A 14,466-nucleotide genomic window follows, 5' to 3' on the forward strand; every position below is an offset into this window, starting at 1 on the left:
GAATCCTTGTCTCTCTGCAGATCTCAAGAAGATGTTCATCAGTGCTTCGAGCCATGGACTGATCTAAACAATCAGTCCTGACCTCTGCTCAAAGATCCTGCCACCGGAAGCACTCTGAACAGTCCCAGAACCATCCTATGGGCTAGCCAGACGTCCTCTTGGGCTACTTTGCTGAAATTATTGCCATCCCAAGTTGAGCCCAAGGACTCTGCAGATGCTCAGCTTATGGAACAAGAAACATTTCTCTCAAGTTCTGCCTCTTCATTACGAAGATAGGCCTTGCAGCACCAGTTTCTTTGTTCTCTCTGTGATGGTTGCATGCCGTCATTTTGTCCAAGTGGCCATCACCATTTGCTGCCTGCATAGCATCCTGGGAGTCCTCTGTGGTCATTGCCAGAGTGGTGGGCCCGCAGTGGGGTGTCCCGCGTGTCCAGCTGTCCAAGGAACCAAGGCATGAATCCAGAAGTCCCACTAATGTCAAGTACTCCTACAATGGTCCCTGAATGAACCTAAGTATAGAGGTGAGAAAACATACCCATTTTCCCCCCACCCCGCTCTCTAGTGTTGTATGGGTGTAAGGTTTTAGCCTTTAACTATGGTGGTCTGGCCTAGTACCCTCCCCTAGGTCTACCCAAAGGTGGTTGGATTGAGAAATGATTGTTTCAATACTTTCCTCATTTTCTTTTTACTGAAACGTACAATTACATGTTGGCTCAATCCAACATTTGTTCAACTTCCTAAAAGGGCCTCATACCCTCTTGAAAAAAATGCTTTTATTGGGACCTGTGACTCCAGGGGCACTAGACCCCTTCTTTCCTAACCATGAAAGTACTTTTTAAGGTTAGAATCTTAGTTCAAAGGCTTGGTATGGGTGTTTGCTAACTATTTCTGATTGTGTTTAAAGGTAAAGTGTTAGTTCTCTTAGCAGAGCACCTAAGTGTGAATGTATACATATACATTAATAGTGAATGTTTTAGTGTATTACTTACCTGATCAACGTGTTAATTGAGAAGAGGCGTCTTAAGCCTACATAAATATTTTTTACATTTTGACTAACTTGTATTGTTAAGAGTGCTATGTGTGTGCTTAACTGAACCCTTTGCCATTCCCACACCATCCTAAATCTAAGCCTTGCTCTTCAGTCACACTATCCAGATAGAGTTGGCTAGATATTAATGCAGGGATGATTCATAAACTCCAACTTAACAGACCATGGAGCATTTTGTTAGTGAATTATGTTTTCGAACACGCTCATCAGGGAAACATAGATGAAGCCTTCTGTTAGTCGAACATCAACATTCCTGCATCTGTGATGACAAGCTTTCCTGAAAATTGACTACATTACAACAAACTAGGAAGAATCTACACATCTATGTAGGCAGCGAATTTGTGAAAAAACTTTTCAAGGCAGCTGATTGTACAACTCAACTTTGCTGATCAGTTGATTTAAGCATCTTCCGAAGACAATTAAAATATGGTATTTGTACCATAAATTACATTAGAGAAACAGATTGACTTTGCTCCAAAATGCATTCTCAAGGGAATAGGCATGTAAAAACCATAGCTCTATAAAACTATCCCTGCTGCTCAATTTAACGTTCTATACAGTTCAAAAGTACATAATTAAAAGAATTTTAATAAATACATCATATCAAGACATGTTCCTGTATATAACAATGTTAAGAGAATATTTCAGTGAGCATTTAAAAAAGCGACAATTTGCATGCATTTGTTTCCGACACCATTACCCCTCTGTATTTGTTAACTCTTTTTTTCCCCCTTTTTGTCAAATACAATAACGTAAATGTTTAGGATTTAAAAATGAATTAGAAAATCAAGGAGGCAATTGGAATATGGTGTCCTCCAAAACCGATTTTTTTTTTCAAAGATCAAAGTTGAGGTAAAGAAAATGTAGCCAGTACAGTTATACGTGTAAAAACAATGTCCAGTTTGAAAAAAGAATTTGTTATTAAAAATTAAATGCTCCAGTGGTTGTACTCTGCTGGCCGACAGCTAGATTTTGGTGCATAGTAATTCCCTTCAAATCTTGCCATTTTAGTTGCGAACTTCAAGGTCCGGGTGCTGTAATAAAACAAAAAGGAGATGCGTAAATAGTGCTGCATATGCTTTCCAAATTGCTAGTCCGCTTAACTAAAAAATATCGATATCGACAAGGAACATTCAAGTTATTGACTTGAAAGGAACCGACTGAGCAACTAATATGAAAGCGATTGATTGATTATTTATATAGCGCCTATACAAAATGTGTTTCAAAGCGCTTCAAGGAGGGAGGGAACATAGGAAAATACAATTACATTTAGTTAAAGTCCTTGAAACAATACAGAATGTGAAAAATAACTATCTTAATAGGACTGTCGACATTTCTGATAGTGCAAGTGCATAGAACAAGTAAGGCAAGAGGGAAGGGAAAGAAAAGGAGAACAAAGCAAGCAGTAACATTACTATGTCTAACGACAATTGATGTAGTGCAGGTGGTATACAAGAGGAGGGGTGGGAGGGGGCACGGGGGGATATGAGAGGGAGAAGGAGGTGAACAAGGCACGCTACTGTGCAAATTTGTCAGACAAATTTAAAGAGCAGGGGTGGGGGAGGAGGGAGGAAAAACAAGGAGGGGAGGAGGGGAGACAGACAAGCTGCTATCAAAAGTCCAGGGAACAGATAAGAGTAAGTGGTAAGAGGGGGAAGGCTAAGGAGGAAGAAAGTGGGAAGGATGATAGAAGAGGAGGGAGTTATGTAGAAGAGGAGAGAGTTACGGAGGGGATATGGGGGCACACATACACTCATGGGGGGGGCATGGCGGCCCACAGACCACTCACGAGGGTATGGGGGCACACAGACACTCACAGGGGGGCATGGGGGCACTCAGACACTCACAGGGGGGCGGAGGGGGGCATGGGGGCACTAAGACACTCACGGGGGGAATGGGGGCACACAGACACTCACACGATGCATTTCCGCACACCACGTTCCATCATATGGCATTTTCGCCGACCCACATTCCGTCATATGGCATTCTCGTCGACACAATAAATCAATCTAAACTTGTGGAGAAGTGACATTTTTCAAGTTACAAAATGATCACTGGTGCAATTAATGCAGTGTGTGCTTTTGCAGCGACCCATCTCATTGTATGCTATGACGCGTCCTTATCTGCTGTACCCCTTATTTTTTACCATCTGTAAAATAAGAAAAGTAAGAGACACAAAGCAATTAAGACTACTAATGATGAGCTATTCTACCTGTCCTGCAATCAGGACCTGTTGCTCTTCAGACGTTTTGAGCTACAAATCCCACCAGCCCTAGCCAGCAATGAGTTAGAGTAAAAAAGACGAACAGCCAAAGTTGCAAATCTATTATATTTGTATTTTATTGTATAAAGTGCTGATCTAGCTCGGGAGCACCACAGTTACTTTCACTATGAGGCTAGAAGTTTGACCATTGTTGCTGAATAAATATTCTTTAAAATGCACAATTGGCATCACATTTGATCAAAGAACTCCCCCATGGGTACTATTTAAACAGTCTGTCACAAAAGGAATGAATTGGCATTTACAACTGTGGGACACCTTTTCAGTGCCGCCCGAGACAAATTTATACCCCAGTACAACCCTGCTAGCTCTTGAGCAGCAGAGCACTGTACAGGGTGTGGGTAGCCATATTTGCTTGTATGTATCTTTTAACAACAGCGTAATACTGTGACTTGTGGTCTGTGTGTCCGTATGTGCGTCCAATGGGATTAGCCCTTGGTCAGGTGTTGAAAAAGCTAAATTTTGAGAGATTTGCAAAATTAGAACATTGTGGGAGTTTTCCTGGCCAATACCAGGATAGGGTTCCAGAGCGTGGATGCGTGGCAAGAGAAGGGTTGTTTACAGGACCTCTCTTGGCAGACTAGTTGGGATTTGCTGTGTGAGGAGAGGGTGCCAACAGATAGGCAGAGTTTAGCCGCCAGGTACGCCAGTGTGCTACTCATGACTGCTTTGTAGATGATACATGCAGCCTTGAACAGTATCCCAGCCCGGAGCGGAAGCCCATGTAGTTCATGTAGTGTGTAGGGGAGGGAGGATTTGGGGTAAATTCCCACTAGCCAATCTAAGATCTGGCTCACACACCCGAGCAGTGTTCCAATTAGGAACACTGGTGGTACAGCTCATGCATAGCAATCAGACATACTGAAACCAGTTTGTAGATTGGGACCAGAAAGTCCCAATCCACGTCCAAGCAGCAAATACACATGGCCCTGCAGTAGCCCGCAAAAAAGCCTCAGATTTCCCAGGCACTGTAAGTCCACATAAGGATTTGGAGTCCTCACAGGTCAGGAAAAAGGGTTAGTGACAAGATGGCCATCAGACAAACAAGCCCTTGTGGCATGGCTCTGTTTGGGCACTAGCCTCAGTAAGTATCCAAACGCAGTAAACGCTATAAGGCTAAATAAAAATACACAAATAAAATAGCAAAAAGTAACTGCTGCCACCATCTTGTCCCTTAGGCACACCTAAAGTAACCAAACATCTTCTGAGTGTTAGTCTAGGGCAAATAAAATGTGTAGCCCAGTATACTGCATTGTAAGATGCATTGTACAATGTTGAAAAGTTATCAAAAGTGGCAACTAAGTAGAAAGACTAAGGGAAACAATGTTTCCCAGTACTGACAGCCTAAAAGACATGGCAGTTTCCCCATGATAAAATGAGCAAATGCTAGTGCAGTGAAGCTGAAGTCTTCACTGCACTGTAAAACGTTCAGGTCAGATTCGAAAATAAAAGTAAAATGTTTGGCAGTCGAAAAAAAATGGAGGGAAAGGTGCTGTAAAGAGAAATCTTTCCTAACAGGTGGCATTTAGAAATCTTGGAAATCTCCACACTAGTCAGACACCTCAAGATGGGCGGGTAGATACAAGACTAAAGAGCATAATGTTTCAGGAAACAGGAGGTGGTGTAGATCAATGTTGGGGGGGGGGGGGGGGGTTGCACGGGAGGTGGACACCAGAAAGGGAACAGAGGATGGCAAATGGGACCAGCATTCAAAAGAAAAAGCAGAGGGATAGTTGCAGAAGAAGGGACAAGCTGGCAGAAGGGGGAAGATGTATTGGCGCATGGAAGGAAGAAGGTCAAAGCTGAGGGAGAGCGCTCAGAGGAAGGGGCAGTTAATGCTTTCCATATGTCACGTGCAGTTTTAGAGCACTCCGAAACTGTTCCACATGTCACTTTGCCAACCCCCTTTTTTCCAACTGGCGTTTTGCCGCAGGAGTTTTGCCTAAAAAGTTCATCAAAAATGTTTTAAAAATTCTTTTTCGGGTGTAATCCATCCCCCCGCCAGGTGTGAAATGGCAGTTCTTTAGTAGAACCCAAGTACTTCTAATAGAAAACGACACACCCTTCTCAGGAATACAATGGCTTTCAAAGGAACATGCCCGTCATTGTCAGCACTATCAGGGCTGGTGACTTCACTAGGAAAGTACTCGACTGGCCATTCTCAGCAGCACTATGAATTGTTAAGACATTTGTCATAATATGTGAAAAGCAAATTCAGAAGCTCCACAGAACAATGCAGCACGCACTGGCTTTGAGCTAAAGTGTATAACCAGACCCCAGCTTTGCAAGCTCTCACATGGATACCAGCAGAGCAAAGACTCGGATTTATAGTGCAATGCAGCAAACACAAAGCCCGCTCGAGAAGAGGTCAAACGTCCTTGCTGATGTTGGCACCTTATTATGTTCCCTTCCAAAACCTGTGGTCTTGCTGGTCCAAGCAAATTCCCTCAAACATGCTCAAAGTGGATCTGGGGACAGGAGGCTTGAAAGAGGGGAAACAAGCGAGGAAAAAAATACACCACACAACTACTCAGCATATATATGGGACTCTACACTGTGGAACAATACGGATCCCTTCCTCTGCTCACAACGGGACGACCCTCGGTTCAGGAGGCACTTAAAAACCTTCCTGTTCACACAATCATACCATTGTTAGAAGTCCATGACTGCGCTTTCAGCTCCATTCCCACAACACAATCACCAAACTCTCCAATAAGGGACTGGGCCGTATCAGAAATTCTGATACATCTAGCTCCTATAGGACGATAACCAAGTAGAGGACAAGGAAACAACATGTTGCTAAACAAGATGGTTGCTTGGTAGAAACCAATACAACTTCAAGACTGCAGGGCCGGCACTCATCAGCATCTAATTTCAACAATAACTGTGCAAGAACCACTCTGAATCCTCATATTGGATAATGTGGTGTCTACAGAACATAAGGATAAAGCAATCTGAATGGGAATTACGCGACAACTTGAAGAGCAAGGGCATGCTCTGAAAGAGTTAGAGTGCCTTGGGGCACCTATCGTCTGCTGCCAGTCAGCACACAGGCCGTCCCAAGGTGGGAGGTCCATGTTGGTGGTCCCTGCGGTCCAGCGATCTGATACAGCTAGAAAGGATCTTCAGGCACAGACATCCATGGAAGCAAAGGGGAGGACACTGCGCTGAAGAGAAGAATGGCGGGAGCAGAGGGAAGTTGAATGTTAGGAAGATTTCTCGTTTTTTAAAATGTTCTCCTTACTTACTTTGGGCCGCCCACCCCTCCCCCCAGCAGCACTGCTGGACTTGTTTGTGTGACTTTGAAGGTGAGTGAGGGTCTTCAAGCGCACCTCCCTGCTGCAATTCATTGTGTTCTGAAGTCACTTGGTCACCTCGCTAGGCTACCAGTACTGAGACCACTCCTGCTGCTATGGCATGTATGTTTTTCTTATGGCAGCCCCACTCCCCTTATGGGGCCCCTTTCCTATGCCAGTTTGAGTGCATGGTGTAGGCCATGTGCTTACCAGGGCAGGGGATGTCATCCTTTTTTTTGTTAAGACGTGTATGTGTTCCTATGCAGCACAATCCAACTTCCATAGAGTGCTGTCGGGGACACATCATATACTCAAAATGGCTACTCCTCGTGTTGTAAGCCCTGTTGAGGGTGGCATGGCTTTTGTTCGCAGTCCTCCTGCCTTTCTAGGGGAGGTAGGGTCTTCCTCCTTCGTGCCTCTGCACAGAGTTTACCCTGCAAAGTTATAAGGGATTACTAGTACGTCGTACGTTTCAGCTGCCAGGAAACAGTGAGCGGGGCAGTCTGCCCCTATAATCCACATTTCACTAAAGGCATGGATGTTTCTTGGCGGATTCTGGGAACCTGACTGCCACTTCCAGCTTTGCATATTGCAAAGCCCCTATTGGAGGGCTGAAATGATCTTCAGCCCAATTTCCAGGCAGAAGGAGGGGAGCTGGACCCAGGAATCAAGACGATCGCTGGAACTGGAAGAGATCCTAAGAAGACAACAGAGTGACACCAGAGGACTGGTGCAGGAACCAGCATTGGGCAGCTACCACCACCGCATTTCAGACCGTGACAGGGGAGAGCTGCATGGTGCCTCCCTCCCTTTAGCCGTTGGGCACAGCTATGCAGCTGTCCTGCTCAACTTGCGTCGCAGTTCCAGGCCATGGGAACTTGCATCTTTGCAATGCTCGGTATGCAGTGATTTTGTCGAATAGAAAATAATGAATAACATTAATGTCCAAACATGTATTACGAAAAAAAAAAAACAATTTCTCAATATATATGGGGCTGCGGTAAGGGGTTAAAACAGATCGGTAGGGGGTTGGGATTATAAATGAAGGGAAACAGGGTGTTGGGGGGGGGGGGGGGTCCACCCCCAAACAAAACAAAATAAAAGTTCAGTATTTTTTGCGTTAGAAATCTTTAGACATTATGTTATTCGTTATTTTCTATTAGTTAAAATCACATGTAACCGCAATGCGCCTGCAAAACCAGGTGTCAGATTTGCTTGGCCGCTACGACTTGCTGCTGGTATCTTTGTCAACATCCTCAGTGCTCTTCTGCAATCCAGGAACCCTGCTGTGCCGACATTCACCGGAAGCTTATTCTTCCAGGGGTCAATGCAACGCATGCATCTGTCCAGTCATCGGTGAGGGTCACTGCTATATTGGTCCAGGGTGTTTCTGCCGCAGTCCGAGGAGCAAGAAGACAGCAGGTGAATGCACTGCTGACAGCCAGCCCAGCATGACTACAATGATGGTAAGGCAAGCCTTCTGTGCTCTAGCACCTTGAAGCGTGTCATGTGCTAGATGGAGGAATTATCAATAATGATCCCGGACGCAAATAACTGGACAGACTCATGGCAAAGCACTACTTTATTATCAGCGTAGAAATGAAGTAGGGCAATCTGGCGAATAACAGGCAGTAATTCACGCACTTGCAGCCAAATGTGATTTTACAAGAGTTTTGTACCTCGATGTGCGTCATCTGTGACGTCATCCTACATGGCAAACTAAAACCTATTAAAGGGAGGGATTGGTTAAGGAACCATATGTACCTATAGTATATGTTAATAACTTAATTGGCTGACCCTTATCTGGTGGGCACGCCTCCAACTACATCTTGCAACATTGTATAGCATGTTGCTACATAGAGCCTCCAATTGGTTGGCATGCTTTCCCAACCTGAGCTCGTTAGCAGCATGTAAGCAAAACGAAACTCAGGTGCTGCTCCTCTACACATCCCTAGTGGTTCCTTAATTGATGGGTGTGTTCCTAACTTTCTGGGGCTGCAGGGGCTTTTATCCCTTATATCTCTGCCCCTAAGACCCGTTTACCATAGCGCTTTCCGAGGCTGACCCGGGCCAGTACTTCTAGGCTAAGTCTTCTTGGACCTTAAGGGGTGGTAGATGCTTCCAACAACACCTACAGTTTGACTTAAGCCACTTAGGTCACATTCTGAATATTACTTTTGCCTCTAAACATACTGCTGTCTTTGTTTCGGACTCCCCATCAGGGTGGCCACTCCCAATCCTGGGCAGATGGGGAGCAGGTGCAAGTGGATCTAGGTCACCTGGCCTAAGCAACACCCACCTGGTGCCTTCCTGCTTGCCGCTCTGTTTCCCTTCTTAAGGAGCCCTCCAGCTTCTTTTCCTTTGCAGATGGGGAGCAGGTGCAAGTGGATCTAGGTCACCTGGCCTAAGCCCTGCCCACCTGGTACATTCCTGCCTGCTGCTCTTTTTCACCACTTAGCAAGCCCCGCCCACCTGGTGCCTTCCTTCACCATCACTGTCTTGTGGCCAATGCTGGATTTGACTTTTATGGACTTCATTCATTCACGGTGCGTCACTCTTTCTCAACTCTCATGCTGGACTTCCTTTGCATCTTGTACTCATGGTGGCCCTGAATCATGCTGTTCCCATCTTCATCTTGTATCCTGGCTTGCAACATTATGTGTTACTACTGACTTCTGCAATTGTATTCGCTCTCCACTCTTGCTTCTCCACTCTTTTTGACTGCTTACTCTCTCTTTTCTCTCCTCCTTTCCCTTCTCCCTTTTCCTATCTCCTCCCCTTACTTTCTTCTATGCACTTACTCTATCAGAATTGTCCCTGGACCTAATATGATAGCAACCTCGTCTGTTTCCTCCACCCTCCCATTATTGTTTTCCACCCCTCCAGCACTATCTGAAATGTCATCAGGCCTAGTATGATAGTCGCTTGTTTTGTTCCTCCCCTCCCTTTCTGCACCCCTCTCCCTCACCTTTTGTTTTTCTCCGGCTCTACCAGCAATGTCGTCAGGCCTAGTACGGTAGTCGCCTGTCTGTTTCCATTTCCTTCCCACTCTCCCCCTCCCTTCCTTATCTATGTCTTAGCTCTTGCACTATCTGAAATGTCGTCAGGCCGCGTACGATAGTTAATTTCACATCCTTACTGTTCATGGCCTGTAAGAATGTGGTTGTATTTTCCCTTGTTCCCTCCCTTGCCTTGAAGCCCTTTGAAACACAATGTGTATAGGCGCTATATAAATAAACGATCATATCATAAACGATCATATCATAAACGATCATAATACTACTCACCTGCGACTCTGAAGACCTTAAGGGACACCTGAAGGGCACGAAGACTCTTTCTGGTTGGAGATGTGACTTCTTAAGCTGAACCACGTATTGATCTCCGTTATAAAAGCATAGCCTCCGTATTGATGTTAGAACACCCTTTCCCTGCTTTAGTAACTGCATTATATTGAATATCTGTTTGTAATCCTAAAGTAGCGAGCAACCCAAAGTGGGTTCTAAAACTGTGGGCTACATAAACAGAGTTATTTTACATCCTTTTAATCACAAGTGTACCTTAGTGTGATAAATTAGGGTATTTGTGTACTTACTTGTGATGTGCCTTTTATTTATCATGTTTGTAAGTGTTAACTGTATACTCAAAAGTACCTCCTTAGTTCAGCCTGACTGCTCAGCCATGCTAACATCAAGACAGTGCTTAAGTTAAACTCTGGTTGAGACAACTCTTTTGACCTTGGTTGGCTTCTCCAAGTCCTACCTCAGGTAGAGATCTTGAAATACCCTCCTAACAGCATAGCTGACAGATGTGCAGATAGTATCCAGAGAACGCAGCTTAGGTAGGAGATGGTCTCCTCATATTGGTTTTCTTAGGCATTGTAGCTTAATTCTCTTAATTCAGTGAACTAATCCTCAGTTGTTGGTTCTCTTGATGTCCGTCCATGCAAGGAACGGGCATCAAGGCTTTCATGGATTGCAATTTAGCTGGGCCCATAAGTTCTGGGAAAGGAATCACTGGTTCTCACTTCCCTCTGAGAGTTACAATTCGTATAACAGATATACGGCCGTGCTTTTTTGTGAAATCAGTTTTTTGTAAAATGCACGGACCAGCAAAACATCCCCACAATTGCTTTTGGATTGAGCGTTTTCTTGTGTGCTTCTGGACCCTTCACCAGGTTCAACAAGGCAAGAATCCAGACACTTATTACTAGCGTTACCAAAGGGGGCATAGTAAGTCTCCCAATCTCAGCGTGGCACCTATGCAAACATTCGAGGGTGGCAAGTGTGTGAGGGGAGATTCAGGCTTGAATCCCAAACAAACATTCACAAACTACTCCCATCTGGATCTGGCCCACACTTTACAAGGCAGGTTATAGCCATGACCATATATGGAAACATCCATATCCTACTCGCTCTTGTGCAGGAAAAATATCTGGAATTTAAATTTACAGAGAGGATCCAGAGCGGCACATCGATAGGGTACAGAAGGATTTACCCCACTAAAATCATAAAACTGCCGCCTGAGCCAAGACATCCACGTTTGAGGAGAATCTGAAGGAAATAGAACAGGTCTGGGCAGTCTGACACTAAGGGCTTCTCATGGGTATCAAGCATTCCCTCTCCTCTGATAAAGGCCTCAGTAAAGGAAACAGAGCAAGCCAGGGGGGTGAAGGTAAAAAAATAAAACTAAGAGCATCACTGCAGGATGGTAGGATGGGACTTTAAGCCACTGTACTGTGTTGCCATTACCATAAATGGAACCAACATTAATAATCCGTGTGACACTGGTTCGGAGTCAAATGCACAGATGAAATCAGTGCGTGTTTTTTCTAATGGAAAGGTGTAGACATGAAAACAACAAGTGCTGTTGCTAAATGCCAAAAGGCGACTAAACAGTTCAAATACACTCACGTGGATCTGTTGTGCAGTTACTGCAACATTTTCGTTAAGAACAAAAGAAGTATTAGACCCACCCAGTAACATTTTAGTGCATGGAAATACTCCGTGCACAAGTAAGCCGTGGTATGTCATATCAATCAATAACTATTTTAATCGCTGGTGTAAATAACCTGGCCAACAACTAAAAAAGTGTAAAAGGCACAATATGATTTCCACAAACAGGCCACATATGCAGCACATCGTGGACAAGTCATTAAGGATTAATTGGTCTTGGAGGTGCACCAGCCCCCTCAAATCCCTCCCGCCTCCAACAACCTGGCAAGGGCAACAAATTTGCTCTGGTAACACAGGCCCATGTATATCAGACTAACAACAGCCCTGGTTAATCAATCACTTCCTAGAATCAAGATTAAAGTCACCTCCTGCGACATCCATTGCAGACTTTGGTGTTCTTTACAGGCAATTTAATCATACTCACTGCGAACCTTGACACAGTGTGCTAGGTTATTCACTCATGGTAATCTTAACTCCTCCCAGTGAACTGTTTACATAAAGCTTTGCGTAGATAGATATGCTATGCTGTTGATATCCCTTGCTAGCCCATACACCCATAACCTGTGACCTACTTTTTCTCGATTTGCTTGTGTAAGTGCATCTTGTCTGGTTGCATGCCACAGCTAAAGGGGGCAGGGTAGCCCAGCACTCATTGCATAGCCTCTTGATAGCTCTTCTTGAAAAATATGGAATGACACCATAGCAGTAGCAGAAATGTGTGTGGTGAACGCTCACAACCTTCCTTTGTTAGATAACTCTTATGGTTAAAAAACAACTAATTTGGAATTTAAAGAAGGGTGCAAACCCGCTGGAAAAGGTGCCTCCGTGGAACGGCACACAACGAAAACAGGGGGTAAGGACCAAGGCCGTTAAGCCAGCGGTACGGGCTGCACTCCCAAACACCACTCGTGGTGTATAGATTCAATGTGGTTCAAAGCACAAAATAATTAACTTCTGTCAGTTTACTGCAAAAAAATGATAGTTTAATACTTATTTTCGTCATCAATTTAAGTAATTGTACATCTTAGAAAAAGCAGATGTACAGGGCGAGCTCAAACAATTGGCCAATGCATTTCGGAACACTGTTCCTTCGTCAGGGCCAGCTCATTCACAAACTAATCAGATTCGAGTGCTAAAAATTGAGCAAACGAATCTTGTCAAAGATACAGCATGGACTTGAATTTCACACCGACACTTCCAAAGTAAACGTGCTTGACTGGCGTTTCTATGCGTGTGCCGGCGTTTTACTTTGCGTGCAGACTCTTGCCTGACAGTAGACAGGCAGAGCTAGATGTTCTTCTGCAGGTTTGCTTCCTTAATTTCGCTGTTTTGTGCCACCTCTCTGCATTTTTACCAGCCAGCCACCAGCATACATCTGCAACAATCACTACTCGACTTCAAAACACACAATACCTCTGCCAATAGAATGCATCCGAGTCACACGAGAAGAATTCAGTCCAGCTGTGCACATAATCAGACACCTTGACGCGTCTACTCTCCTGAAAGTCTATCACAGCACCCAGCCACTATCCACATCTGCATGGGTCACTACCCTCTACCTACCTTTGTGCTGGCTAAAAATGCACACGCTTTATAGAATCCTCCTCCGCATCCAACATCTCGGACCTCGGTCCTCCAATGGTGTTCAACCCACAGAGCTTTGAGGACATACCAATGGCAGTAGCTGCTATACAAATGTCATAACAGAAGGAAGCATGCAAAACTACCACATGCCTTTAGTCAGAACTGGCACCAACTGCTTAAATGATCCCCACAGAACACGCTTTAGGCTATATGAAACACACACACTTTAGCAGTCATCATTTATATGAGCTCTACGGATAGAGCAAGACATACATTTGAGGTGGAGGACGGGAATGTACAGGGTGGAGGGAAAACTAAATGAAGGAAAATAGATTTGGCTGGGGCATTTTGAAGGAGGTGGAGGTGTTAAGTGCTTATTTCAAAGCAATGATGTTGGTAGTGTTTAATTTGAGGGAGTGTGTGGAATTCCAGCGAGGTACAAGCAGCAACAGGAGTGGCCAAGGAACAGAGAAATTGAGATGAGTACTAAAGTGATGGGCACAAAAGCAAATGATAGAAGCAGCCAGGTACAAAAAGGACTGGGCATAAATGGATACCTCCCCTTCCTATTGTTGAGTTGGAACACTCATGGTAACCCTCACCTCTCGGCCCATGATGGCCTGTTTGATCGCATTGATAATTTCAATCTAATCTCTTTACAAGAGACCTGGTCGACTGAACCTCTAATATTGGACAGGTGGAACTTTCTCCTCCGGCCACACAGGGACCGAGAGGTCACCTAAGGGGTTTGACGCTGGGAGTTAGGAAACCAATGGGTTTGGTTTCAATCCCTTGTGCTTCTCAGAATATCTTAATTGGAAGAGTTTTACTTTCTGGGTACTCCTCGTTAGTAAGAGAACTCATAATTACTATCTAAGATTCGCTGTACATCATTTCCCATGAAGCCACTATTAAGGAGATCGAAGACCTTGTTACCAATTGGGTCGGATCTCCGCCTGCCATCATCTGCGGTAACTTTAATGCTAGGATCCCACAGGATGGCAATTGGAGGGAGCTGGACATCGTTCAATCTTCATCTCCTTCTGTGGCAAGCTCTACTCTGAGATTTTATCCTGCTAAGCTGCCAAATCGATGCCTACAGATTCCCCAAGAAGGTCCGCTCCACTACTAACATCTATGAGAAATTTGTGAAAAGCATCATGAAGATCTCCAGTGCCAAAACTGCAACTTGCTCCCGTGTGGGACTCAGCCCAAAAAAAGTGCATCAGCACTATTTTGATAAATACATCAGGCAAAAAAAGAGAAGTGCGCCAAGACTTACGCCGTCTGGCGCTGCTTGGCCTT

The 14,466-nt window shown here is 44.6% G+C and overlaps 1 protein-coding gene across 1 annotated transcript in view; it reads right to left on the bottom strand.

Moving 5' to 3' along the window:
* Positions 1-1,616: 1,616 nt before the first annotated feature.
* CTH (cystathionine gamma-lyase) overlaps positions 1,617-14,466 on the bottom strand; it is a 272,518-nt gene continuing 259,668 nt past the window's right edge. The window contains exon 12 of the mRNA XM_069641917.1: positions 1,617-2,082. Within this exon, the coding sequence (XP_069498018.1) occupies positions 2,056-2,082 (27 nt within the window). The 3' untranslated portion in view covers positions 1,617-2,055. The remainder of the gene's footprint in view (positions 2,083-14,466) is intronic.

Source organism: Ambystoma mexicanum, chromosome 1q, assembly GCF_040938575.1.
Source record: "Ambystoma mexicanum isolate Mex_15411 chromosome 1q, UKY_AmexF1_1, whole genome shotgun sequence".
NCBI classification, from domain to species: domain Eukaryota; kingdom Metazoa; phylum Chordata; class Amphibia; order Caudata; family Ambystomatidae; genus Ambystoma; species Ambystoma mexicanum.